Source organism: Microcebus murinus, chromosome 7 (assembly GCF_040939455.1).
Source record: "Microcebus murinus isolate Inina chromosome 7, M.murinus_Inina_mat1.0, whole genome shotgun sequence".
NCBI classification, from domain to species: Eukaryota; Metazoa; Chordata; class Mammalia; order Primates; family Cheirogaleidae; genus Microcebus; species Microcebus murinus.
Window position 1 is genome coordinate 34,985,767 of NC_134110.1, and position 26,703 is coordinate 35,012,469.

Sequence of the window (26,703 nt, forward strand, 5' to 3'; positions counted from 1 at the left end):
CTGTGGGAAACAGGAGCACTGGAGTCACCTGTCACTCACTAGAAATAAGGACACACACTCTTCCTTAGCTAGCTCGGTTTCTTGCTGCCACTACCAGTCAATTCTTGGTCAACATAAGAAAAGCAAGTCCTGATGTGAGATGAACTTTGCCTTTGAAATGTTCAACTATTTCAAACACTTTCTTTTCTTACACCTATTAAAATGTGCTTTGATAAATTATTTAAATCATTACAAAAATCATAATTTCCCTTTTGTATTTCCCCTTGTTTTTTAGATAATCGCATCCTTAAAACTCTAAAAAGTAGCTGATTAAAATGCAGAAAAAAAGCAAGTTTGTAAGCAGTGCCTATAGCAATGATCTCTTAACGTACTACTTGTATGGAGAAGCTATAAATTTGTATATCCTTTATTTTAGAAAACTACTGGAAAAAGGGAGAGAAAAAGGAGATTACACTTTCTTCATTCCCATAACTAATGTCTCCAAATCTTTCACATGTCACCACAAAATATGGGTTATGTTTCCTTTTTCTTAAAGATATCCTTTTTACAAGGAGAGGTTGTTAACCCTTGCAACAAAGTTTTCCTTTCTTTCTTGAAAATACTGATAACTTTTATGCTTCAATTTCTGCCCACCAAAGGGTGGTGACTATATACTGTCAATTATTAAGCAACCTGGATCAAGGCCAGTAAGAGAACGTTGTTGTTGCCTACCCTTCAATGTGGAGGCTTATCCACCCTGATGGCTCTTAAAAAGTGTTTCAGCTTGAAGGCCTCAAGCTATGCATGCTAGTAAAGGGAGAGCAACCCTACACAGTAAGAACATTGTCTACTTCACTTGATGACATGATCACCTCATTACTACTGGTATTTTAAACACAACAATAAGTTAGAAACCTCTGTCTTCGGTAAGATGGTTAGTAAAAAGAGAAAACACTCTGATGCACTTGCTGAGCACCTGAAATAATTCATTACTGTAGGGAAGAGAAGTTAACCAATTACCTGAATCATGAAGCCATTCTCCTCATCCATTTCACAAATACATCGCACAATTTCATTAAGAGCATCATCTTCATCCTGAGATTCCTCAAAATTGGTTGAATCAAAGTCCTGATTGTATTCATCCCCACTCAGAAGCAAACTCTCTGTTGAAGAATCATCGAGGAATTCCACATCTGATAAGTCTAGAATATATATAAAAAGCATACTCAGCATTTTTTTCTATTTTTGTGTCATTTTTCAGAAAGAAAGAAGGTAAGGGATATGATTTTAAGCTAGTAAGCATTTAAAAGAGGGGGCAAACAAATTAGAATACAATATTGTACTTGTCTAAAATCCCAGAAACAAATTTTTAAAGCTTAGGTAATTATGACTGCTTTACATCTTCATGTATACACTATCATAAATAACTCAAAGTATCCCCTAGTCTTTGTGCTTACAGAAGTTATGGCTAAAGTTGATATTCATAAGTTAAATTTGCATAGTTTCCATATACTTTCACAAACTTTATCTCTTTTGATCCTCATTAAAACTCTAGATGGCTTTACAGGTTTTATTATTTGTAGTATAAACAACTTCAGATAGATTAAACAGCTTGACTAGGGTCTAATAACAATACTATTCATAATAGTGCCAGTAGGATCAACTACCACTGCACTCGATAATCACCAGGTACTATACTAAGCACTTTAAATATAAGATAAAACTTGCTTGAAGAATGCAGCTAGAGAGTGGTAAAGCTGACTGATTATCAGGACTGCTTGATTCTCAAGACTGTGTTCTTAATCATTTCACCAATATTTCTTAAAATGTGACTGTGAGTTCCCCAAGGAATTGTTTAAATATATTAACTTCATTTTGATAAAAATCTTTAAAAATTAAACATTTTCTAGAAACTGGATTATATGGATGACTACTACATACAACTTGCTTAAATGCTAGGTTTTAGGTTTGTGTTTATAACAATGTCAATGCCAAAGCCTACAATTCTGCTTCGTCTATTAGAAAATAAATTGAGATGAACATAAAGGAATCTTTATTTATAACAAATAGAAAGAAATGATGATAGAAAACTAAAGAAGGTTTTGCAGTAGTTTGGATGGAGAAATGTTAGGAAAACCGAGTCACGATGGGACACATGGTAGAAGACCACAGTGCTGCTGCGAGCTCCTTGAATGGAGCCTGATGAGTGGAGTACTGCAATGACAGAGAAGTCACCTTCCCACCTCACCATCCTAGTCCCTACATTCTGAGTTATCCTTTCACCTTATCTATCTCCCCTTTCTAGAATGCCAGAATCCATGAGAAAGCACTTTGCATTGCTGAATACTACATCCCCAGTGCTTAGAATGAGATCTGATATATATAGTAGCCACTCCAGACTGTGGAAGAGCTAAGAAGGAAGTCAACGGAGAGAAATTTTTCTTTTCAGATTTAATCAGACCAGATAGATGTTGGGTGGATTCAAACTAAAAAAATTCATGCTATTTATATTTTAAATATTTCATATGAGCTTTTTTTATAAGTTTCTAATCTTATTTTTTCCCTGACTCAATGTTTTTGAATATTTGTTTTTGATATATTAAAGTAAATGTTTTATAGAAAAATAAATAAATGTTTTCTTCTCTTTGGGGTCTTAGGACATCTGGGAGGAAGTAAGGTCAGTAGAAAATTGATAATGATAGAGAAATACCTGAAAATATTCATGGAGCAAGAAGTAAATCAATTAGATATGGAAAATATAATACTAATAACATAACTAGTTTTAAAACAACCTAAAGAAGAAAATTTCATCCATTCATTTTCTTTCTGGCTTAAATCCAAAATTAGTATTTTCTCTTGGGCTTTCCCAAAGACAAGTTCATGTTTCAAAAAGGCAGAGCAGAACATGGATAAACAGTTTAAAACGGTGTTGCAACAAATATATGGTATTAAATGGATGGCAATCATAACACAGTTAATAATGAATTTGATTGAAAATTGTATTAGTGAAAGGAATTAGTATATATCTCACATATTACCTGCATGGCCCAAATTACCAGGTTTTAAGGTGTTAGCATGTAAATTTAAAATATTCACCAGAAAATCCAGTTTGAGTAACTAACTCCCAAGCATTAAAGATACACTTGGCTGAATTTTAAAAGTTGAGCAAATGCATCATTGGATTGAAGTTATATTAAAAAATTTCTTACACTTAGATAGATACCTGGAAAATAGTTCCAACTGAGTAGCCACATGAACATCTGCTTCCTTCGAACCACTATTCCTTGAACTATCATTGCTATTTTCTGAGACAGTATTTTCAAAGTGGGGTTCCTAGACCAGCAACATTATTCTTACCTGGGAACTTGTTAGAAATCAAAAATTCTGAGGATAAGGTGCAGAAACGTGTTTTAGCATACTCTCCAAGTGGTTCTTACATACATTAGCATCTAAGGACCTCTGGCCTCAGACCTTAGCCCTTACTAACATTCCCTTCCTTTCTCTTAGCTCAGTGCTTGATCATATGAAGTGCAGGACGGAGACAAGGCAGAACTGGGGGTGCACATCCATGCTCTTTCCACCCTTTCTCAATTGTTCTTGTTCCAGCAACACTACCAGCCCAGATATAAACCCCTATGCTCCATCTCTCTCTGGCAAGAGATGATCTCCAGATCTTGATGGCTTGAAGTATGGGTAGTCTTACGTGATTTTCAATACCTGCTATAACATGTAATCACTCAGAAACTGTATCTTGCTAGGATCCTTCCAGAAAGCTCATTTAATTATGCTCTGTGGTAGGACCCAGGATCAGTATATTTTAAAAGCCTCACAGTAATGACTATAAGGTGCTCCTGGGGTTAAGAACCACTGGGCCAGGGGAAAAGGGGAGCTTGTGTATGCTGAAAAAGAAAGGCAGTGACTTTTCCTTAATCCCCTTACCCACCTCAAATTCTTAAAAAACTACAATTTCACAAGTGCTGTGTCCTTATTTCATAGTAAAAGGAAGAAAATGCTTTCCTCAAAGTAAGCCAGGGAGGAGTAAGGCCTGGAAGAGAGCAGGTAGTAACAGTGCAAAAGCAAACATTTAATCTAGTACCCACAATCTAGGGTACTTGGAAGAAAGAAACAGATAGGAAATGTGCTCACTCACAAGGCTCCTACCCCTTATTCCTCATCCCCTGACTCTGGTCCCTCCTGTGTTAGAGCTCTACTCTTAAGCCACTGCCCTCAAATTCTAGAGCTGGGAGAGTCTCTCTTCCTATTGCTTATAATTTTGGAAGGAAGGTAAGTCTTCAACATCTTCCACTGCAGGAAAACTTGAACAGAATCTAGCTCCTGTGATCTTTTCACCCCTGACATGGCCTTCTGCCTGCCTAAGAGTGCTTTGTTCCTGAGTTTAAATCATTGACCTGACCATATTCCCAGACCTCTGGTTTACAGATGTATCTGTGACCAGGAATTCAAAGTATAGTTGTAAGATTATAATAACTATTTAGTAGAAAAGCATTATGTTTGGAGTTAAGATAGACCTTGGTTAGAGTTTTAATTCTAACACTAAGTAGTTCATAAAGTTACATAACCTGTAAGTAGTCTCTGCTTATCTATCTATAAAATGTGCATAACAATATCTAGTCCATAAGTTGTTAATGAATAATATGAAAATATATGTTAAAACCTACAGAAAGATCAGTATATAATAGACACTAATATTAGTTTCCTTACCACCATCTCTTCCACTATAAAGCCAATTTTACTTTACATAAATTAAAAAATAGCTCAAATTTCTAACGCTAAAACTTTTCATATTAGTTTATGTGACAACTTTTTAAATTGTGTGCCCTGCATAAATAGACACAAAGTACATTTCATTCTCAGTTCCACATTTAGGAATCTTAAATCTTGTTTTAACCGTTACATGGTTACACGTACTTTCACCACTAAGATCAACAGACAGAATCGCCCTTGGGTACTGATAGCTTGTAGTTTTCTCCGTAAACATGCTTCGCGAAGCCAGAGAACTCCCAGAAGATCGAGTTAGTGGGGAAGAGCACCTTTCCAAAAATTCTAGGGAACTGTCTTCATAGTCTGAATAGTCTGCAACATAAGATACATAAAGAAATATTAATAAAGTTTCAGGTAATTAAGAGTGGTCACTATAAAAATAATGAGAATGTCATGTTTCAGGATATGTAAAATAAACATGCCACCGCTTTCTCTTCTTATCCATGAACAGCTAGATTATTATAAGTTAGGTTTAGCAAGAACACTTAGGAAATAAATATACACAGTAGGGATCATCAGGTTCCAATCTGTATCAGTAACTTTTGTGAAGGAGTCCAGAAGTGAAAAAGGACTATTTCTACACTATTATTATCACTATCACCATTATTATCACAACTATGCCTGTAATAAGATGTGCAAGATGGAAATTAACCTTTTTATCAATTTGTAAAGAGGTTTTCTTGATGTCTAGCACACTGATTATTATAGTGAAAATCTGCTCAATAAATCCTTCAAGCAAAAAAAACAAAAACAAAAAAAACTCTGAAGGAAATTAACTGGTCCTGGGAGAAATCTGTCACAGTTCTGTTCCTCTCCACTTGAAATGAGTTCTACAAATGTCTACAAGGGGAAAGGCCATATGCAGCCTAGTAGAGAGTAGGGGTGTGGTGAGGAAAAGGAAAAACAGGGGAAGGTGTGAGTCTAGGTACGCAGAAGGGCTCTGAAGCAGAAGAGAGCATGGTGCATTTAGCAACTGTAAGACTGTGGCTGGAATACAGTGGGTAAGATGGATAAGAAATGAGCCTAGAGCGACAGGAGCTAGATCAAGTTAAAAACTTTTGTTATTTTTTTTTATCCTAATGCAATCAAAAGCCACTCAACAGTTGTACAGAGAAGCAGGATGTGACATAAGTCCAATTCCATTTCTGAAGAATCATTCTAGTTGTAGAATGGAGGATAGAGTGCAAGAAGGCACGCAGGGGCCAGGCATGGAGGGTCAGACCTGTAATCCTAGCACTTCTATAGGTTGAGGCAGGAGGATCACTAGAGGTCAGGAGTTTGAAACCAGTCTAAGCAAGAGTGAGACCCTGTCTCTACTAAAAATAGAAAAAATTAGCCAGGCATGGTAGCATGCACCTGTAGCTCCAGCTACTCGGGAGACTGAGGCAGGAGGACTGCTTGAGCCCAGGAGTTTGAGGTTGCTGTGAGCTAGGCTGACTCTGGGCAACAGAGCAAGAATCTGTCTCAGAAGAGAAAAAAAAAAAAAAAAGGCAGCACACAGAGAAGTGGGGAGATAGTTCAGACTATAGCAGTAGTTCAGGCAAGAAATCCTGGTGGCTTGGAATGGGACAATAGCAACTTAGGGGAAGATTTAGAGGAACACATAGTGCTGTTACAGACTGGAGGCTTAGAGTGTCGAGACTGATTTCCAGGTTTCTGCTTCAGGAACTAGCTGGTAAAAATGGGTCTGAGAGGGGACTAAAGAATAAACGGGAGGAGGAGGAAACAGAGAAGGCATACGAGTTTAGAGGGGGGGCTTCTTCAGATAGGAGATCTGACACATCATCTACAGGAGCCAAAAGATGAGGGGCTGGGAAGATGGTGGTGGTAAGAAATGCCAGGATTAAGAATTGAAAGACAAATATGTCCCCCATTTTAACAGAGGCAAAGGAAAAGATAGATATATTCAAGTAAGTATGGAGATGTGGTAGATAAAAGATGAGCAAGTTTCCACCTGATGGGAATTTACTCATCTATTTCTATTTCCTCAGCTGTGTGAGGCAAAGGATGTCAGTTGAGGCAGGTTAGGGAATAAAAGGTGAGAAAGAGTGGGAAAAGTTGAGGAAAAGTAGAGTAGAAAAGCAAGTTTACAAGAAAAAAGTACTTACTAATAACACTGGTCTATACTAAGTATCTATTTGAAGCTGGTGGTTGTGGGAGGCAGAATAATGGTTCCTCAAAATGTCTTAAGTCCTAATCCCTGGAACTAAGTTACATAGCAAAGAGGAATTAAGGTAGTAGATGGAATTAAGGTTGCTAGTCAGTTGACCTTAAAATAGGAAGAGTATCCTGGATTATTGGTGTAGGCCCAGGGTAATCTAAAGGATCCTTAAAAGTGAAAGAGGGAGGGAGAAGAGTCATTGTCAGAGTGAAATGACAGGAGAACACTTGACTGGCCGCTGCTAGTTTTGAAGATGGGAGAGGGACATGAGCTGAGAAATGTGGCAGCCTCTAGAGGCCAGAAAAGCAAGGAAATGGATTATCCCCAAGAGCCTCCAGAAAGGAATGCAGACTTGCTGATGCTTTGATTTTAGCCCAGCGAGACTTCTGACCTGCAGAACTTTAAGATAATAAATATGTATTTGTTTTAATCCACCGATATATATAGTAATTTGTGATAGCAGCCATGGTAAACTTATATAGTGGTTATCATAAATTCCACAGTATGGCCAACATTGAATGTGGGCTCTCTATGTGCCAGATACAATTTTAAGTTCTTTACCTGTATGAAGTCTTTTAATCATAACCATCTAATGAGGAAGGTAAGACTGCTAGCACTATTTTGCAAATGAAAGAACTGTCCAGGGATACACAATGGCAAAGACAACATTCAAACCTAGGGAGCCTGACTACAGAAGTGGCACGCTCAACCAATAAGCACAATCAGTAGATTTCAACATTTAAAGTGTGCACAAGCTGGAAAGCTTGTTAAAACCCATGTTCCTGGGGCTCACCCTTAGCAGCTCAGGAGTGGGAGCACTCAGATAATGCTGATGCTATTAAACACAACAGAGTAATCTTTGGGTAGCACTGTGCTATTCTGTCTCTTGTGGCCTGCAAGTAACTGCACAGTCTGTCTACTAACACTGCATTATTTAGGCACAGGCATGAAAAGGCATTAAACACTAATTACTTTGTCAAGTACTTTACAATAATTATGTTATTTAACACTAGTAACAAATCTATGGAGTAGAAACTATCATTACCATTTTAGAAGTTAAGAAATCGAGATTCAGAGAATTTAAATAATCTGTCAAAAGTTGCCCAGCTATAAGTGTCATGACCAGGATTTGCTAAACCCCTATATTAAACTTTCAAAGGTACCCTCTTATTGACTACATTCTATATTATCTTCTCAGCAAAAGTAGAAGCAGAGTCTGACTGTAAAAATAAGAAAGAAATCTCAATTTGGTGCTAAAAATGAAACATGCCTGACATTTAATCTATCTGTTTTATTAGCAAATGAATATAATTTCTTGGCATTCTACACCCTACCTGTATTCCTCACTTCATTCCCTCTGGCTATCAGAAATAAAAGTTTACTGTTATGTTTCAAGGCTTAGATCAGAAGTAATCTCCTACATAAGGTGCTTTCCTTGATGATGCCAACTTTTCTAAATTTCAAATAGATTTTGTACCACTCTTACCACACAAATCAGAACTCCCTGGTAGACACTGATATATGCTTCGCATCACCCTTACATGCCTGCTTACAAAGTCCTTGAAGGAAATCTTTGTTTTTTCTCTACAATGCTTTCGATTCTCTTTGCTTTTTCTAGTTTTAATTCTTTTTAATCTCCGTATGCCTTCAGTTTCCTCATATTTACAGACACAAGAAAGACAGATGTGAAGTGACTTGCTCAAACTAAGGAAGCCAAAAACTGGCAAAGATATCACTCTTAAATCACATCATGACAACTCCTCATATATACAGATTGAATACAATGTTAGTTTTATATCTTATAAACTACTTCTGTTTACCAAAACATATTTTAACCCGCTACCACATTTACAATAATAATAAAGAAGTATTTAACTAAATTATTACTTTTCATAAATTTATTTAAAACAACAGATAAGGATAAGAGCTTAGTGTGGCAACAAAGACAAGTAAAAGTTTGTTGAAAGGAAGAATATACAGTCTGGTAAATAATCTTTAAGGTAGAGGCTATAAAATTAACAACACAGTATGGTGGTTATAGTTAAAAATTCAAACTCTGAAGCCACACTGCTTGGGTCTGAATCTGCTTTTCACCATTTGCTCGCTACATCAGTTAAAAAAAACTCTTTTTACCTCTTTTTACCTCTCTTTGTTGTTTAACTGTTCGTAATATTAACAGCTATTAATAGCTGTTTATAAAACCTTATTTGGAAACATTAAAGAAGACCTAAATAAATGGTAGGTAATTCATGTTCATAAATTGGTAGATTGAAAAGTCAGTTCATGAAAAATAGATCTGTAGATCTATTTTTTTGCTTTTTCTAGTTTTTTTTTTGCTTTTTTTGCTTTTTCTAGTTTTAATTGAAAATTAAATTGAAAATTAAATTGAGGCTCAAATAAACTAATATACATAAAATGCTTAAATAGTGTTTGATCCATAAAAAGTATCACAGGATATGCAAAATAACATTATGTGGTAAATTAAAGGAAGAATTTTTAAAACTCCCTCATGGTATTAATCATAGACTAAAAACCATATTATACTAGGAAACTCATTCAGTAGTAATGTGAGTTCTTTAACACTATGAATCCTTTAAAATTTTAAAGTTATTTAAAAACCTGTATTTGCCATTTAAAGATCACTCTTCAATCATCTGGGAAAAGTGTCACTTCCAAAATGAATGTAAATAGCCCAGAATAAATTCTCCTCAAATGTAATAATTAATTACAAAGATGATGGTGATTACCACACTCAACACCTGCTGTATATAAATAGCAATGCTTCTGTGCATCTTCAGTATTTACCAGGACTCTATTTATAAGGTTAAGATTTTAATTTATAGGCCTGATTTTAAAATGCAAATAAAGATATAATGTTCATTTTTTATCAGAAGGTAAAAATATCTAACATTTAAAGTGTTTTCCAAATGGCTCTTTATAAAGGGTTATCATAGTTAAGGGCTGATCATAATTCTGAAGTATATATTTTCTTTGCAAGTTTTTTCTCTATTAATCCTAATGACACACCCTTCTTTCAAGTTACCACTTACTGCATTCTCATAAGCTCTCTCTATCCCTCACTTTGCTACCAAGTGTACCCACTTCTTATTTTGTGTTATATGAATAGTTATCTTTTCCTGCACTTTCAGGTATTTTGGCATATTCTGTGTCTGCTGCTAAACACTGGAACAGACCTCTCAGTTCACTGATGCACCAGAAGATAACGTAAAACAGCTGGCCATTCCTGAACAGAGAAGCTGGTGCCTCCACTGGAACATCCACACCAGCCAAATCCCCTCAGAGCCTCTGGTCAGCTGGAGTTCACAGAAGCACTGCTATTTATATATAGCAGGTATTGAGTGTGGTAATCACCATCTCTGTAATGAATTATTACATTTGAGGAGAATTTATTCTGGGCTATTTACATGCATTTTGGCAGTTTTATCTGCATTTTGATGCTTCCCACTTCTGTATTATAATGTACCACTCACAAGAGTTTATTCAGTAATCAAATGAATTTGTGGTTAATGATTTTTGTTTACAGAGCCCCAGAGCTCTCTTTGGAAAGTGGTTTCAAGCTTTTCACTCTCATTTTGATCCTGTATCTTCAAAATTACTCTGGCAGCTTTAGAGTTAGAGAATGCAGAAACTTCACATCCTGTGGAAAAATTAGATGTTATTTTTGGACCACGGAGAGTTTAAATCTCAAGAATTTACCAACAATGATTACTGACTATGAAAGTGCCCAACTGGGTTTATATTTTTCAAAACTGGTTTTATTATTTAATCCATACGATAAAAATATTGATAAAAGAATATCAATACCACAAAATATTTAGGTACCAATCATGTAGTGTTCATTTTGAAGGTCACTTTGTGCCACTTTCCAATTTGAACTGATAACAACTTTCCTTCCCCATCTTAGAGGTAACTACTATCCTGAATTTTTGTTCATGATTCTCTTGCTTTTCCTAAATACAGTAGAATCCCTAAAAAAAAAAAATACTATTTAGCATTAACAATTTTCTGAACTTTACATAAATGAAATCATGCTCCATTTTCTTCAGTGATTTAATTTTTAGCTTAAGATTTTGTTCCGGAAGTTCATGCTATAATTCATTTATTTACTTAGTGTATAGACTCCACTGAAGGAACATAACAACTTCTGACAGAGAACTGGGCTGCTTCCAGTGCTGCTATGATCCCTCTCCTATTTGCCTCTGGACATATCCTGTGAGTTCCCTTGAGAATTCTGAGGCCACATGGCATGCACATCTTCAAGTTTATTCCTGTCTTCCATGGTTTCCCAGAGCAGTTGTGCAGGGGTCTCCACTTCCTCAGCAATATCTATTATCTACCTTGTCATTTTTGCCAATATGGCTGGTATGAAATAGACTTCACGAAGTTTTAAAAATTGCGTTTATGCAGCTTCTTGTAAGATCGAGCATTTTATTATACATTCACCTTATCATATTAAGGTTTCTTCTTCTGTGAAGTACCTGTTAAAATCTTCTGCCCATTTTCATATTGTGTTATTTCCATTTTTCTTTTTGATTTGTAAAAGTTTGAAATATATTCTAAATACTAATCTTCTGTCAGATATATGTGTTGTAATTTCTTGTGTTTTATAGCTTGTCTTTTCACTGGCTTTATGTTTTTTGATGAACTAAAGTTCTTAATTTCACTCTAGCAAATTTATAACCTTTTCCTTTAGGGTTAGCACTTTTTGTTTAGAAGTCCTTTCCTGTCTAAAGATCCTATAGACATTTTCCTATACTGTCTTTTAAAGTTTTACAGTTTTGTCTTTCACACAATCTTTAATTAACCTAAAATAAATTGTGTGAATGATGTTAAGTATGAATCCAATTATACTTTTTTTCCCCTTGCGATAACAAATTATTCTAACTATTACTTACTGAAAACTTTATCCTTTATCTGGTAATTTGTAATGCAAGCTCTATGTAAATATGTATAGATTTGTTTTGGATTATCTGTTCTGTCCTTGATCAATATGTCTATTCCTTCAAAATACCTTACTACCTTAATAACTATAGCTGAATAGTAAGTCTTCTCTTTAATTTTCAAGAGTGACTATATTATTTTTGGCTTTTTATATTCCATATTAAGTTTCAGAATCAGCACTGAATCTACAGATCTATTTTTCATGAACTGACTTTTCAATCTACCAATTTATGAACATGAATTACCTACCATTTATTTAGGTCTTCTTTAATGTTTTCAAATAAGGTTTTATAAAGTTATTAATAGTTTTTTAAAATATAGTTATAAATATGTACTTTTAAAAATACACACCAATGCATCACATAGTTTTTCTACACTTATAAATATAATGTTTTTTCTCCTTTATCTGTTACTGTGGTGAATTTCATCAAATGATTTCATTTTCTGACGTTTAACCAGCTTTTCATACCAACCCTACATGGTTGTATCTTTTTTACACATTGCTAGATTTAAATTTCATAAAATTTATGTATGGGTTTTACATCCATGTCCATAAGTGACAATATCCTGTGGTTGTCCTTTCCCTTATTATTCTCTCTCGATTTTGACAGTAAAGTTGATCTAAAATGAATTTTGAATTGTTATTAGTTTCCTAGGGATGCCACAAGAAATTACCACAAATTTGGTGGCTTAAAAAAGAAAAAACAGAAATTTATTCTCTCAAAATTCTGAAGAGCAGAAGTACAAAGTCAGGGATTGACAGAGATGAAGGCTCTGAGGACAAACCCTTCCTTGCCTCTTGCAGCTTCTGTGGCCCTCCAGTTCCTTGGCTTGGGTTGTATCACAGCAATCGCTGCCTCCATCTTCATATGGCCTTCTCTCCTGTGTACCTAAAATCTCCCTTTCCTTTCTCTTAAAAATAAGACATCAGCCACTGGCTTTTGGGTCCACCCTAAATCCTGAATAATCTCATTCTGAGATACTTTATTTAATCACATTAGCAAAGATCTTAATCCCAAATACAGTCACAGTCACAGGTACCAGGGATTAGGACTTAAAATACATGTTTTGGAGAGACACTATTTATCCTTCTGTAGGAGTGTTCCCTGTTTTGCTAAATTCTGAAAGAACTGATGTAAACTTGGAGTAATCTGTTCCTTTAATGTTTGGTAGAACTTGATAGCAAACTTTCTGGGCCTGGTCTTTTTATTTGTGGGGAGATTTTAAACTGCTGATTAAGTTTATTTTAAAGTCTGGAGACTATTCAGGTTTTTACCTTCTTCTTGATTTTGATTTCTGGCAACTCCATAGTTTTATCTAACCTTTTATAACAAACTTTGGCATAAAGCTGTTTACATAATCTTCTTGTCTGGAGCATGCAGTTATGTTCTCTTTATTTCTAATATTGTTTGTTTGTGCATTTTGTCTTTTATTCTTAATCAGTCTTCCTAGAAGTTTGATGTTTTTTTTATTTTTTTCCCAAATAAATTTGGAAACTTAGAATTTCTCCTAGCATTTTTTCAGTTCATTAATTTCTGCCCATATGTTTATCACTTCTCCATTTTTATCAAATACATTTATTCTTGTTCTTTTCTAACTTCTTATTGATACATAATTTTACATATTTATCAGGTACACATGAATATTTGTTATATGCATCGAATGTGTACTGATCAAGTGAGGGTATTTGGGGTATCCATCACCTTGAGTATTTGCCATTTCTACATATAGGAAATATTTTAAGTCCTCTCTTCTAGTTAATTTGAAATGTACAATATATTATTGCCAACTACAGCCACATTACTCTGCCATTAAGCATTAGTACTTACCTTCTATCTAATTATGTCTATACTCATTAACTAATCTCTCTTCAACCTCTCTCTCACACATACAACCTACCTAGCCTCTGGTATCTATCATTCTATTCTCTACCTCCATTAGATCAATATTTTGAGCTCCTACATATGAATAAGAACATGTGATATTTGTCTTTTTGTGCCTGGCTTATTTCACTTAATATAATGACCTCTAGTTCCATCTATGTTGTTGCAAGTGACATTATTTCATTCTTTGTTATAGCCAAATACTATTCCATTATGTATATATACCAAATTTTCTTTATTCATTTATCTGCTAAAGGACACTTAGGTTGATTCTGTGTCTTTGCTGTTGTGAATAGTGCTGCAATAAACATATGCGTGTAGCTATCCCTATCAAATATTGATTTCTTTTCCTCTGGATAAATATCCAGTGGTGGGACTGCTGGATTATATAATAGTTCTATTTTATAGTTTTAATAATTTACATTCCTACCAACAGTACATAAGCATTTCCTTTCCTCCTCATCTTCACTGACATGTTATTTTTTGTCTTTTTAATGATAATCATTATAACTGGGGTGAGGTGATATCTCATTTTGGTTTTGATTTTCATTTCCCTGATGACTAATGATTTTGAGCATTTTTTCATATGCTTGTTGCCCACTTTTATGTCTTCTTTTTAGAAATGTCTATACATGTCCTTAGCCCACATTTTATTTGAATTCTTTTTGTTTTTAATTTTTGAGTTCTTTGTATATTCTAGATATATTAGTTCCTTGTTGGATTAATAGCTTGCAAATATTTTCTCCCATGTGACAAGTTGTCTCTTCACTCTGCTGATTATTTACTTTCCTACGTAAACACTTTTTAGTTTAATATAGTCCCATTTGTCTCTTTTTTGTTTTCGTTGTCTATGCTTTTGAAGGCTTAGCTATAAAAATTTTTGCCTAGACCCATGTCCTAAAGTGTTTTCCCTTTGTTTTCTTCTACTAGTTTTACAGCTGTAGGTCTTATGGTTTAAGTCTTTAATCCATCTTGAGTTGGTTTTTATATATGGTGAGAGATAGGGGTCCAGTTTCATTATTTTGCACATGGAAATCTAATTTTTCCAGCACTATATATTGAAGAAGGTTGTCCTTTCTGCAATGTATGTTCTTGGCATCTTTGTCAAAAATAAGTTGGCTGTAAATATGTAGATTTATTTCTATATTCTGTCTCTTTGATCTATTCATCTGTTTTTATACAAATACTAATAGCAGGCTTTTTTGGTTACTATCCCCTTATATTATGAAGTCAGGTAGTGTGATGCCTCCAGCAATGTTGTTTTTGCTCAGGACTGCTTTGGCTATTTCAGGCTCTTTCATGGTTCCATACTAATTTTAGAATTTTTATTCCTAACTCTGTAAAAAATTATGTTGGTATTTTGGTAAGGAATACCCTGAATCTGTAAATTGCTTTGGACAATATGGTTGTTTTAATATTGATTCTTCTGATCCATGAGCAAAGAATATCTTTTCCATTTGCTTACATCCTCTTCAATTTCTTTAATCAATGCTTTATAGTTTTCCTTATAGAGATTTTTTACCTCCTTGATTACATTTATTCCTATGTACTTTTTGTTTCTGTAGTTATTTTAAATGTGGGTGCTGTCTTGATTTCTTTCTCAGCAAGTTCATTATTGGTGTATAGAAATGCTACTGATTTTTGTTTGTTGTTATCCTGATTTTTGTTTGTTTGTTTCCTGAAATTTTACTAAATTTACCTGATCTAAGAGTTTTTTGGTGAAGTCCTTGGGTGTTTTTTTGTTTTTTTTTTTACATATAATATCATATTATCAGCAAAAAGGGACAATTTGAATTCCTCTCTTCCAATTTGAAAGCCTTTTCTTTCTTTCTCTTGCATGACTGCTCCGACTAGGACTTCCACTACTAGGCTGAATTGAAGTGGTGAAAGTGGGCATCTTTGTCTTATTCCAGTTTTTAAAAGAAAGGCTTTTAGATTTTTGCCATTTAGTATGATGCTAGCTGTGGGTTTGGCATATATGGCCTTTATTATATTGAGGTAAGTCCCTTCTTTGTCTAGTTTGTTGAAAGGTTTTATCATGAAGGGATGCTGAATTTTATCAAATTCCTTATCTACATCTGTTGAGATGATCATATAGTTTTTGTCTTTCATTCTGTCGATGTGATGTACCACCTTTCTTGATTTGCATATGTTGAACCATCCTTACATTCCTGGGATAAATTCCACTTGGTCATGGATTATTATTTTTCTTTCTCATGTGTTGTTGGATTTGCTAGTGTTTTGTTGAAGATTTTAGTATCTATGTTTATCAGAGATATTGGCCTGTAGTTTTCTCGGTTGTTTTGTCCTTTACTGGTTTTACTATAAGGGTAATGCTGGTCTTGTAAAATGAGTTAGGGAAAATTCCCTCTTCTTTAATTTTATAAAATAGTTTGAGGAGAATTTTGGTCTGAGAAGACACTTGATATTTCAATTTTTAAAAAATTTGTTGAGATTTATTTTGTACACTACATATGATCTACACTGGACAATGTTTTATGTGCTAATGAAAAGAATGTACATTCTATAGCTGTTGGATGAAATGTTCAGTAAATGTATGAAAAGTCCATTTGCTCTAAGAGGCAATTTAAATCCAATATTTATTTGTTAATTTTCTGTCAAGATGATCTGCGCCTAATGCTGAGAGTAGGATGTTGAAGTCCCTAATTATTACTGAATTGGAGTCTATCTCTCCCTTTAAACCTAATATTTTCTTTATGTCTGGTCGTGTTGGGTACAAGTATGTTTAGAATTGTTTTATCTTCTTGATGAATTGAATTCTTTATCATTATGTAACCAGCTTGTCAATTTTTACTGTTTTTTACTAAAAAGTCTGCTTTATCTCATATATCTGTTCTTGCTTGCTTTTGGTTTCCATGTGTATAGAGTAACTTCTTCCATTCCTTTACTTTCAGTCTATATGTGTCTTTACAGATGAGGTGAGTTTCTTGTAGGCAGCATATAGTTTGATCATATTTTTTAAATCCATTCAACCAGTCTATCTCTTTTAAGTTGAAAGCTTAATCTGTTCACACTCAAGGTTTTTATTGATATGGGAGAGCTTATTCCTGTAATTTTATGAATTGAATCCTGGTTGTTTTATATATCCTTTTGATCCTTTTTTTCTCTCTTTATTGTTTGTCATTATGGTTTAATAGTTTTCTATAGGGGTAACACTTGAGTCTTTTCCCATCCTTGTTTGTGTGTTTGTTCTATCACTAGTTTTTATATTTTTATGTGTTTTCACAATGGTAGATATCATTCTTTCACTTCCAGGTATAGGACTTAGGCATTTCTTGTAGGGCCAGCCTAGTGGTGATGAATTCTCTCAGCTTTTGCTTGTCTGGGAAACACTTTACTTCTCTTTCATGTATGAAGGATAATTGTGCTGGGTATAGTATTCTTGACTGCTAGTTATTTTTTCTTTCAGTACTTTGAACATACCATTCCTTTCTCTTGGCCTGTAAGTTCTGTGCTGAGAAATCCACTGTTAGTCTGATGGTTGCTCCTTTAAAAGTGATTACCTGCTTTTCTCCTGGTGTTTTTAGAATTCTCTCTTTATCTTTGACTTTAGATAGCTTGACTATAATGTGCCATGGTGGAGATCTTTCTTCATTGTATGTATATGGGGATCTCTGAGCCTCCTATATCTGGATGTCTAAATCTTTTGCTAGACTTAGGAAGTTTTCATATATTATTTCGCTAAATAGGCTTTCTCATAATTTTGTTTTCTCTGTGCCCTCTGGGACTCCAAAAATTCAAATATTTAGTTAATTTATGGCGTGTTATGTCATGTAGGTTTCACTCAATTCTTTTTTATTCTTTTTAATTTTTGTCTGACTGTATTATTTTAAAAGATCTGTCTTTATTTTGTATTTAATTCAATGAATTCTTCATTTCCAATATTTCTGTTCGTTTTTATGATATGTAGCTCTTCGATATATTTTTCATTCATATCTGAATTGTATCTCTGATTTCTTTGCATAGTTTCCAGTATTCTGTATATCAATGAGCTTCTTTACAATCAATATTTGGAATTCTTTATTTGGCATTTAAAGGAATTCTTCTTGATTGGGATCTGTTGCTGGACAATTGTTGTGGCCCTTTTGTGTGTCATATTTTCTTGTTTTTCATATTTACCACATCCTTCCATTGGTATCTGTGCATCTGATGTAGCAGTCACTTCTTCCAATTTCTTGAATTTGCTTTTACAAGGAGGGCTTTTTCCTGAAGATGTATCTATGGTGTTTTGTTGGGTAGTCTACTTTGCCTTTGATTTTGGTTGTATGCAGTAATGTGGTCTCTGTATGATCTCTTCAGCTGGAAACAGTATCAGTGGTATCTGATTTCCTTAGTGGCTTAGGGTGTGGTTACTACTGGAAGCTGTAGTGAACTTTTGCTGGGGACTGGGATGTGGGGTTTGGTTTTGAAGTTCCAGTGGTGGCAGCAATAGGCTGAGTATGCTTGTCCTTGGACCTCTGAGTGGCATATACTGGCACCAGTATTAGTGAGTACTGGGGAGCTGATTCTCAGACCTCCATATGTCTTGCTTGGATGCTGGTAGTAGTACTAGTATACCAGATTGGTGGGTGTGTTCTCAGGCCCCTGGGCAGCAGGTGTAGCATGGACGACAGCGGTAGCAGTGGCAGGACAACCCTCTATGTCCCAAGCAGTACATACTGGTGTGGTAGTGGCTACTGATGGACTGTGTGGACCAATTTCCAGTCCTACAGGTGGCACATACGGGAAGGTGCCAGCTGTGGTGGTCGTGGCAACCTCCTGCCCCCAGGGGGAGTGTTTAGGTGTCAATAGTGGTGGACTGGGCTGGGCAATCCACAGTCCTTTAGACTATGTGCTCTAGCAAAGGGAAAAGAGGCAACATCAAAACCAGGCTGGGTAGGCTTATCCCCAGGACTCTTAATGGTGCATATAGGTGATGGCTATTGTGAACAGGTGCAGGGTGATCCCCAGGCCCCTGGTGGAATTCTTGGGTGGAGGGCAGCAGCTATGCTGCCACCCTGCTCCTAAAGAAGAAGAGGCTGCTTTCAGTGGCAGTATGCTAGGTAGATAGGTGGCGAACATGTGTTTTGGTCACACTTCAGCCACAGTAGTGACAGTCTGTTTTGCTTACACTTCAGCCCTGGTGATAGGAGCTCACACTTTGCTTGCACTTCAGCCCCAGTGACAATAGTTGTGGGTAAGGGACTTTCTCTGGATTTATGAAAATTTATGGAGGATCCATTGCTGGAGGCAGCAGGTTCACTGCCAGTAAGTAGCCTGTGCTTCAACCCTAGCAGCAGACAGAGACAACGAGTAGTACCTGTAGGCTAGGGATGTCAGTAGGGCTCCAGAGGTATGGAGATGCAGGCTCTGTTAGGTTCCAGGACAGTGTACAGTCTGTTGGGCACTGAGCTCTCAAAATGGCACCTTGCTATATATTGCTTAGGATTCAGCAGCTATAGCAAGCACATCTGTGGGACCTAGGGTGAACTCCCTCTCTGGAACAATGTTGTTGTACAGTCTCCAAGAAGTTTCCTATGTTAGTTTCAGGGCCCACAGGGTCAAGGGACTCTCCTGTGGGTATGATTGCAGGATTCCTGGTGGGAATGTGGACTGCTGGGGGGGGAGTCTCTTGCTTAAACTTTCCCTGCATTAGGAAGTCTCTCCAGGCTCCCAGATGATACTACTGGCTGAGCAGCCTGTCTCACTTCCCTCTCTTTCCTTGCTTTAGGTGTTTCCTGGCATTTCTCTTTTGAATTCCGATGTGCTGTTTTGGATGATCTATTTGAAGTATGATTATCTAATCACTAACTTGGTTCTTCTTTGTGGAAGACACGTGTAAGAAATGCCTCCAGTGAGCCATCTGGAAGCCCTCTCCTTTTCTGACTTCTTAAGCTGCAGACTTAGCAGTTTTTCATCCTTTTCTAATATAAGCATGTATGGGAATACATTCTCATATAAGTACCATTTTAACTACATTTACAAGTTTTGACATATAACATTTTTATCATTCTTCAGGTTCTTAACATCTTTTTTACTTTTCCTTTGGACTTGTTCTTTGATCCACAAGTTATGTAGAAGTGTGTTGCTTGATTTCTAAATATTCGGGGCTTTTCTACTTATATTTTTTATATTGGCTCTAGCTAATTATATTGTGGTCTGAAACCAGGGGTCTATATTACACCAATCATTACAATTTGTTGAGATTTGCTTAAAGCTGTATCACATAATCAATTTTAAGAAATGTTTGTGTCTAGCTAAGAAAACTATATACTCTGTAGCTGCTGAGTTCAGTGTTCTATAAAGATCTATTAGATCAACTATACTGCTGCTATCTTTCTTATCCTTACAGAATACTTTAAAGTTTTATTAATTTATTAATCACTAAGAAAGATATGATATTATTCAGTGATAAAACTTAGAAATTTTGGATCTAGGAAGATATAAAGTAAACTGAACCTTTATCATTATATGATAACCTCTTATCTCTAGGAATGATTTTTGCCTTAATGACTACTTTATCTGTTTTTAATATATCTAATCTAATTTTCCTTTTGGTTAGTACTTGCTTACCAAAATTTTTTCCATACTTTTATTTTCAACATTTCTCTATCCTTATCTTTAGATATGTCTTTTATATGTAACATAGAATTGAATTTTAAAATCTTTATAACCTTTATAATATGGCTATAATTACATATTTGGATTTATTTCTAACATTTTATAATTTGCATTTTTCTCCTTTTTCTATGATTTTCTCTCTTCCTATTGCCTTCTTTGGATGGTTTACTCACAATATGTTTCCCCCTCTACTTCAGAAATTATACCCTATTCTTCTATTCTTTCAGTGCTTATGCTAAAATTTTTAAAGACACATTTACTTTACTAAAGACTAAAAAAAACAACACGTTCCTTTCATTCCTCCAGAACAATTCAAGGAGCTTAAAAACACTGAAATATAAGAATGCTCCTCCCAAATACAAGTTATCATTCTTTTGTATTTTTGTTCGCTATCATTTTGTTTATCCCCACAAATCAAATTGTTTTACATTGTCAGTGTTTAGATTTACCCACATATTTACAATTTGGTCATCGTGTCTTCTGGCATCTCGAATCTTCCTTTTGTCATCATTTTCTTTCAGCCTTCAAGTTCGCCCTTTAGGATTTCCTTTAGAAATGGACTGTTGATAGCAAATTCTGTTGGTTTTTCAAGTTCTTCTAAAAATACCTTTATTTCACCCTCAATCTTGAAATCTAATTTAAGGGGCTCTACAATTCTAGATTGAGAATAATTTCTTGAGCATGCTGAAGGGTGCTTGGTCAGAGCATCTAGTCCACCATAATGCTGGAAAGGAAAGTCTCTAATCAGTTGCAACAATTAATTTATAGACTATAGCAAAACAAAGTGGTACATTTTTTAAATTACAAGACAAAGGAAAGCTACAAGAAATGGGGACCCTGTTATACCTCCATTTTGGTAAAGGGGAATCCAAGAAATCTTAGAACTTTAAAAAATGGGAATAACTATCATAGAATACTTACCATGCTGTTTAGATTTCTTTTTCTTTTTTTTCTTCTTCTTCTGTTTCGGTTTGTAGTGATCTTTGTCTCTCTTCTCTTTTCTTTCCTTGTCCTTTTCTTTTCTCTTACCTAAGAGATAAAAGTGAATACCTCAGTAATCATGACTGATCCTGAGTTGTTCCTTTGCGGTTAACCTAAAAGCAGCATTTATGTTTTAATCAGATATTCCAGTCACCTGCCCAGAGTGGATGGATTCAATTAAACTGTTCATGTCATGACTCTGGAACTGCTGATTAGCTTATTGGACTATAAGAGGGATCTTCATTAGCAATGTTGAGAAATCCCAACTACTGATATCTTAAACTTAATTCAGACAGTAGTTAAAACCTATAAATGGGTAATACATTCAATTTTCTGATGTGACAAGAAGTTAAACTCCATAATTTATAAAAGACCTGACTGAGGAGACTTTTCATTCCCATATATAATTTAATAAGAAAATATACTAGAAGATTAGAAAAAAAACTTGATGGACTTTTCTTTGGAAAAAATTAAAAAAATATATATCCATAATAATTCATTCAGTCTTTCAACACTTCCCCTATGTGTACAACAATGAAGGCTAAGAACATGAAGGAAAAAAAACTTATTTCGTTAAACTATTTTTTTCCCAAATTTTACAGCATCCTTTTTCCTAATAGTATGTATTTAAAAAAAAAAAAAAAAAAACAGGTGTTAGAGCAGTATCCTAGAACGTATTTCAAATTAAAATATCACATATATCCTAGTAGTTATTGTTCTAAGTCAGAATGGTTTAGCCTACAATTTATCAACCATATTTAACCAACTTTAAGAGACTCAAGCTCCAGTTAGCCAAGGTATAGAATATTTAAGACTATTATACATTATCTGATCAGTTTTAGTCATTACAACACAAAGGATAGAAAAGATAGCAGAAAACTCAGTAATTTTTTATAAGGTACGTTGAAGAAGAAAGTCTGAAAAAAATGACTATCTCAATGCATCCTTTACGTTTCAAAAATATTAGAGGCTCAGTTTTAAATAGCCATAATTTTAGCTAGGATGTTAAACACAAAAGTTCTCAGAGAAAGCTGGAGACTTCCTTTGCAGAAAATACATATAAAACAAGATATGTATTTAATAAGTAAGGTATCTGGAGCTGACTAACACTAGTAAGTACTAAAACAGATGATCACTTACACCTAAAGAAGCATTAACAGGTAAAGAGTAAGGGGCAGACTATGTCCTCCCTCTCTGTCAAGCTTTATAGTCTTTTGCTTAAAGATTACTTTCTGTTCATACCAAATGCTGTTGAGTTTTTTTCTTCCAATTTCACTTTTTTTTCTGTTTTCGATATTCCTGTGGGTTAGGGGAAAAATATGTAAATTTAGTTAGAGTAAGAAGTATGGGACAATATTTTAAATTACAATTTCCCACAAAATGCTACATAAGACTCTCTTCCTCCTGAAGGTCTACATTATTTTACTGCCTGAGCTAGTAACAAAGAAGTGGGATTTCTTACTTCAAAAAAGCAATAAATTAAAGATGACTTTTGTTCCTTCAGACTACCCAGGTTCAAATCCTGGTTCCACCATTATCTGCCATATGACCTTGAGAATGTCTTTGTGTTTCAGTTTCCTTATCTGTCAAATAGAAGTAAGTATATCTATCTCACATTGTTAAAGGATTATGAGTCAAAATATATAAAATACTTAGACCAGTGTTTGGTAAATAAACAGTTTTTCTTATTTTCTTTTTTGTGGTAGGATAATAATGAGACCAACATTTCCAGAAATAGCATACGTATAAGTCTAACCATTAAAAAGAAGTTAAGATTAACTGTACTAGGCAATCAGGAAGGACCTACTCCTAGCATCACTGCCTTTGGCAATCCAGGAGACATCAAAATCCATGTGAGTACTGGGTACATGTACCATTTCCGCTTCTGTGACAGTTATGAATGCTATTCAGATCATCCAAATGAAACATTAAACTCCATATATACTGGTTTTCAATAACCTGTATAAAATTTTTAAACTAATATTTAACCTCTTGTGCCTAAAACAAATTTGTACTTTTGAACTCCATCATGAATGCATTGTTAGCTAATAATAAGAGCCAAAATAGAATTATTCTGCAAACCATTTTTGGCCTATGTATAAATGTAAAATACAAAGGTATATTTATAATCTTCATGCCACTGAGGTATTATTGTTTGATAGTCCAGAATACATTTTCAAACCAATATGGTACCTCAATTACTATGTAGCAAACTGACACAGATACATTTAATCAAGTTATTCAACTCATATTCAACCATTCCCAGTGCTAATATCCATTTGTGGCTAGGGTTAATCTAAGAAAAATATTACAGTGCATTAAAAATACTGCCCTGCTAGCTTAGTCAGTAGAGCATGAGACCCTTAAAATACAATTATACTATAATAAATTATGCTTTAATATCATTTACTACTTTTTATTTTTTAAATCATTCTATAATAGTATGGAAAAAGCTAGCATTTCATTCCTATTTCAAACATTTTATATAATTTAAACATAACAAAAATATAACAATACCACTCACTCAAATCAAATGCCAGTAAGGCTCTATGTAAGTTTCAAATTAAGTAAGAATATCTCCATTTGTTATAATAGAGAAAATAAAAAGAACATATCATAATAAATAGAAATATGATTAAATTTCCTTATTATATAATGAACAAATTGCACCACTTCCTTCTGGTTACTAATTATTGTATCATGAACACCCTACAAATTTAATGCAATTTTCTTAAAGCCATAAAACATTCACAATGCAAACAATGAGGAATGTGCTTTCTAAATCCTCAGTGGTAGCACAAATATATTCAGAAGCAGCACTTCACAATGAATATTGCCCCTTAGGTTCTTATTCCTCTGGAGCACTGAGTCTCTCCAGGGTGAAAGTGGAATAATATTGCTCAGAATCTCCTAGAAGTAGAGCCAGGGAGTCAGATTAAAGGAACTGCCTTTCTGGACTACCATTATTGACTGGAATGTGTGCCACCCCTCAAGGTACTTGGAAGACAAAGAAAATAGTTATGAACAATTGCTCTAGAATACAGAGGTTAGCACAGCAGAATGGTCAGTCACAACCAGAGTGTTTTCAGGAGACTTCCCAAACCTTTAGATTTCATAAATGGTAAAATTTCAAAAGTAAAATTGGGGGACTAACAAATGCTTGTCAACATTTTACATAAGTAAGTATATTAAAATAAATATTAATATATGCAATAATGGCAGAACTTTTAAAAATATTCGCACACAATAGAATAACAATATAAATCTATTATAGAATTCAATAAAAGCATAAATTTAGTTTTACCAGAAGTTCACTATATTATCCTTATTTCACCATGTGCTAGAATTTGGAAACCAAAGAACTAGAATATTAGTTTACAGAATAATAATTTTTAAACTAACTTTTATCAACAGAACATTTTTGTCAAATAAAATAGTATACAGCAGTCTAATACATAATTTAAAAACAAAGCCCAAAAAACAAATGGAATTATTTTAATTGAAGAGAGGTAGATCTCTGAACAATGCCTGCCTGCACACAATTTAAAACTAGTAACGTAGAGTGTTTTCTAAAGCTCTTTCTGGATTGCTAAATATTACAGATTCTTCTGCATAAAAAAGAGGCAATCCCTGAGACTCTCCATGGAAACCCTAGTCTCTGCGGAAGCCATGAACATTTGGTATGGGGGTGGAGGTAGATTACAGAGTCTCCAGTTGTAGTATTGTTTTGAACAACTCTGTAAAATAAATTGAAAAACAATTTAAAATAAAAAAGCTTTTAAATTATAAATGTAAAGTTTGTGTAAGATGTTAGGATAAAATTGAAGGTTATTTCAAAATCAGCCACATTCAGATTAGAGTTTATGACACACTTTTTTGCCCTACTATCTCAGACTAATCCCATGACCTACTTCTGTTTTTTAATGGTGATAAAATGTATTATATTAATCAATCAATAATATAATTCATGGACTCTCTAGACAGAATTCACTACAAAGAGTCCAACTATCATAACTACGATGATAAATTTATACAATATTTATTTACATATGCCCGTATTTCATTCAAAAACTAATTTATGGTAAGACTTTGAATGACACTGAAGAAAAGTCTAATGAATCTCATCTAATGCTATCTTGAAACTTAGTCTTAAAACTCAGTGGGTTGCTAATGACCTCCCTGACATTATAAAGATTCAGTCTTCATGTCTATGTCAACCTAACCTTTCTATTCATATTAACTAAAATATTCTGCAATAAAATAGAGGTAAATATTCCTTGATATTTTGTACTAATTTCTTCAAAAAGAGAAAACGAAGATGTGTTACTAAAATTATTTCTTTCAACACAGAACTAACTAGAAAGGCTTAAAATTATATTCATATAATCTACTAATCCCAATTTTGTCTTTATAGGGGGTACTAAGAATAGAAGTTATCACTCCCAAGAGTATCTGAAAATTATAAATTGAAAATTAATGATCCTACCATTTCATGATCTTTTCTTTGGAATAAAGTTAGACTCTATCAGATGCATGGTATAATAAATAAAACATTAAAATTTTAGAGCCAAAAAGTGACCACAGACAGCATCTACTACAGTCTCCTTACCATATAAATGAAGAACTGAATTTCAAGGAGGAAGGAAGAAGAGGAGGCAGGTAGGCTGTCCTCTCATACTCCTAGGTCTTAGCAGGCTAAGACCACCTAAAATGCCATCTCCTTCCCTACCTGAAGCCATGTTTTTTTCCTTTACACCCAAAAGCACTGTATATACCTCCTCAAGCACTTACCTATTACATTAAAATATTTATTTATATTTCAGTTATTAGCTTTATGTTCCTTCTAGATTTTAAGTTTCCTGAGGCAGTTCCCTATCTTAAGAGAGAATTTGAGAAGTGAACAATAGTTATCTCTTGGCCTAAAGTACCTGAAAGCACATGAGCACATATCCTTCTTTCCCAAAAGGATATGTTTTAAAAAACTTGATCCAATCTACCTTCCCAGGTACTGACACAACTAAGTTTTTCTGAGGCTGTATCCTATCTAAAATTGGTTGGCTCCATGAGATAAAGCATTCTGATAATAAAATAAAAACAAAGGCATGAATTTTTACACAGGTGTCAATTACTTTTATTGGTAATGTGGACAGCAATAGTATTCCTAACCTTTGTTAGTTATGTTAGCATCCATCCCAGTGCAAGAATGTACATAGATTAGTGAAAGCTCGTTATCTCTACTGGAAAACCAATTAAAAGCAAATTTTAACCCATTAAGAACAGGTGTATATAATAATTGGAGTATTTGTATAATCTAATCAATCCTGTTTTTATCAC

General features: G+C 34.4%; 1 protein-coding gene across 15 annotated transcripts in view; it reads right to left on the reverse strand.

Annotated features, from left to right (window-relative positions):
- The window catches only part of PHF20L1 (PHD finger protein 20 like 1), an 80,148-nt gene that overhangs the window by 10,521 nt on the left and 42,924 nt on the right, over positions 1 to 26,703 (reverse strand). For all 15 annotated transcript variants that reach the window (XM_076005015.1, XM_076005005.1, XM_076005016.1 and 12 more), the window contains 4 exons: positions 22,612 to 22,668; positions 21,310 to 21,417; positions 4,909 to 5,073; positions 1,000 to 1,181 (listed from right to left, as the gene is read on the reverse strand). In XM_076005015.1, coding sequence (XP_075861130.1) covers positions 1,000 to 1,181; positions 4,909 to 5,073; positions 21,310 to 21,417; positions 22,612 to 22,668 — 512 coding nt within the window. The remainder of the gene's footprint in view (positions 1 to 999; positions 1,182 to 4,908; positions 5,074 to 21,309; positions 21,418 to 22,611; positions 22,669 to 26,703) is intronic.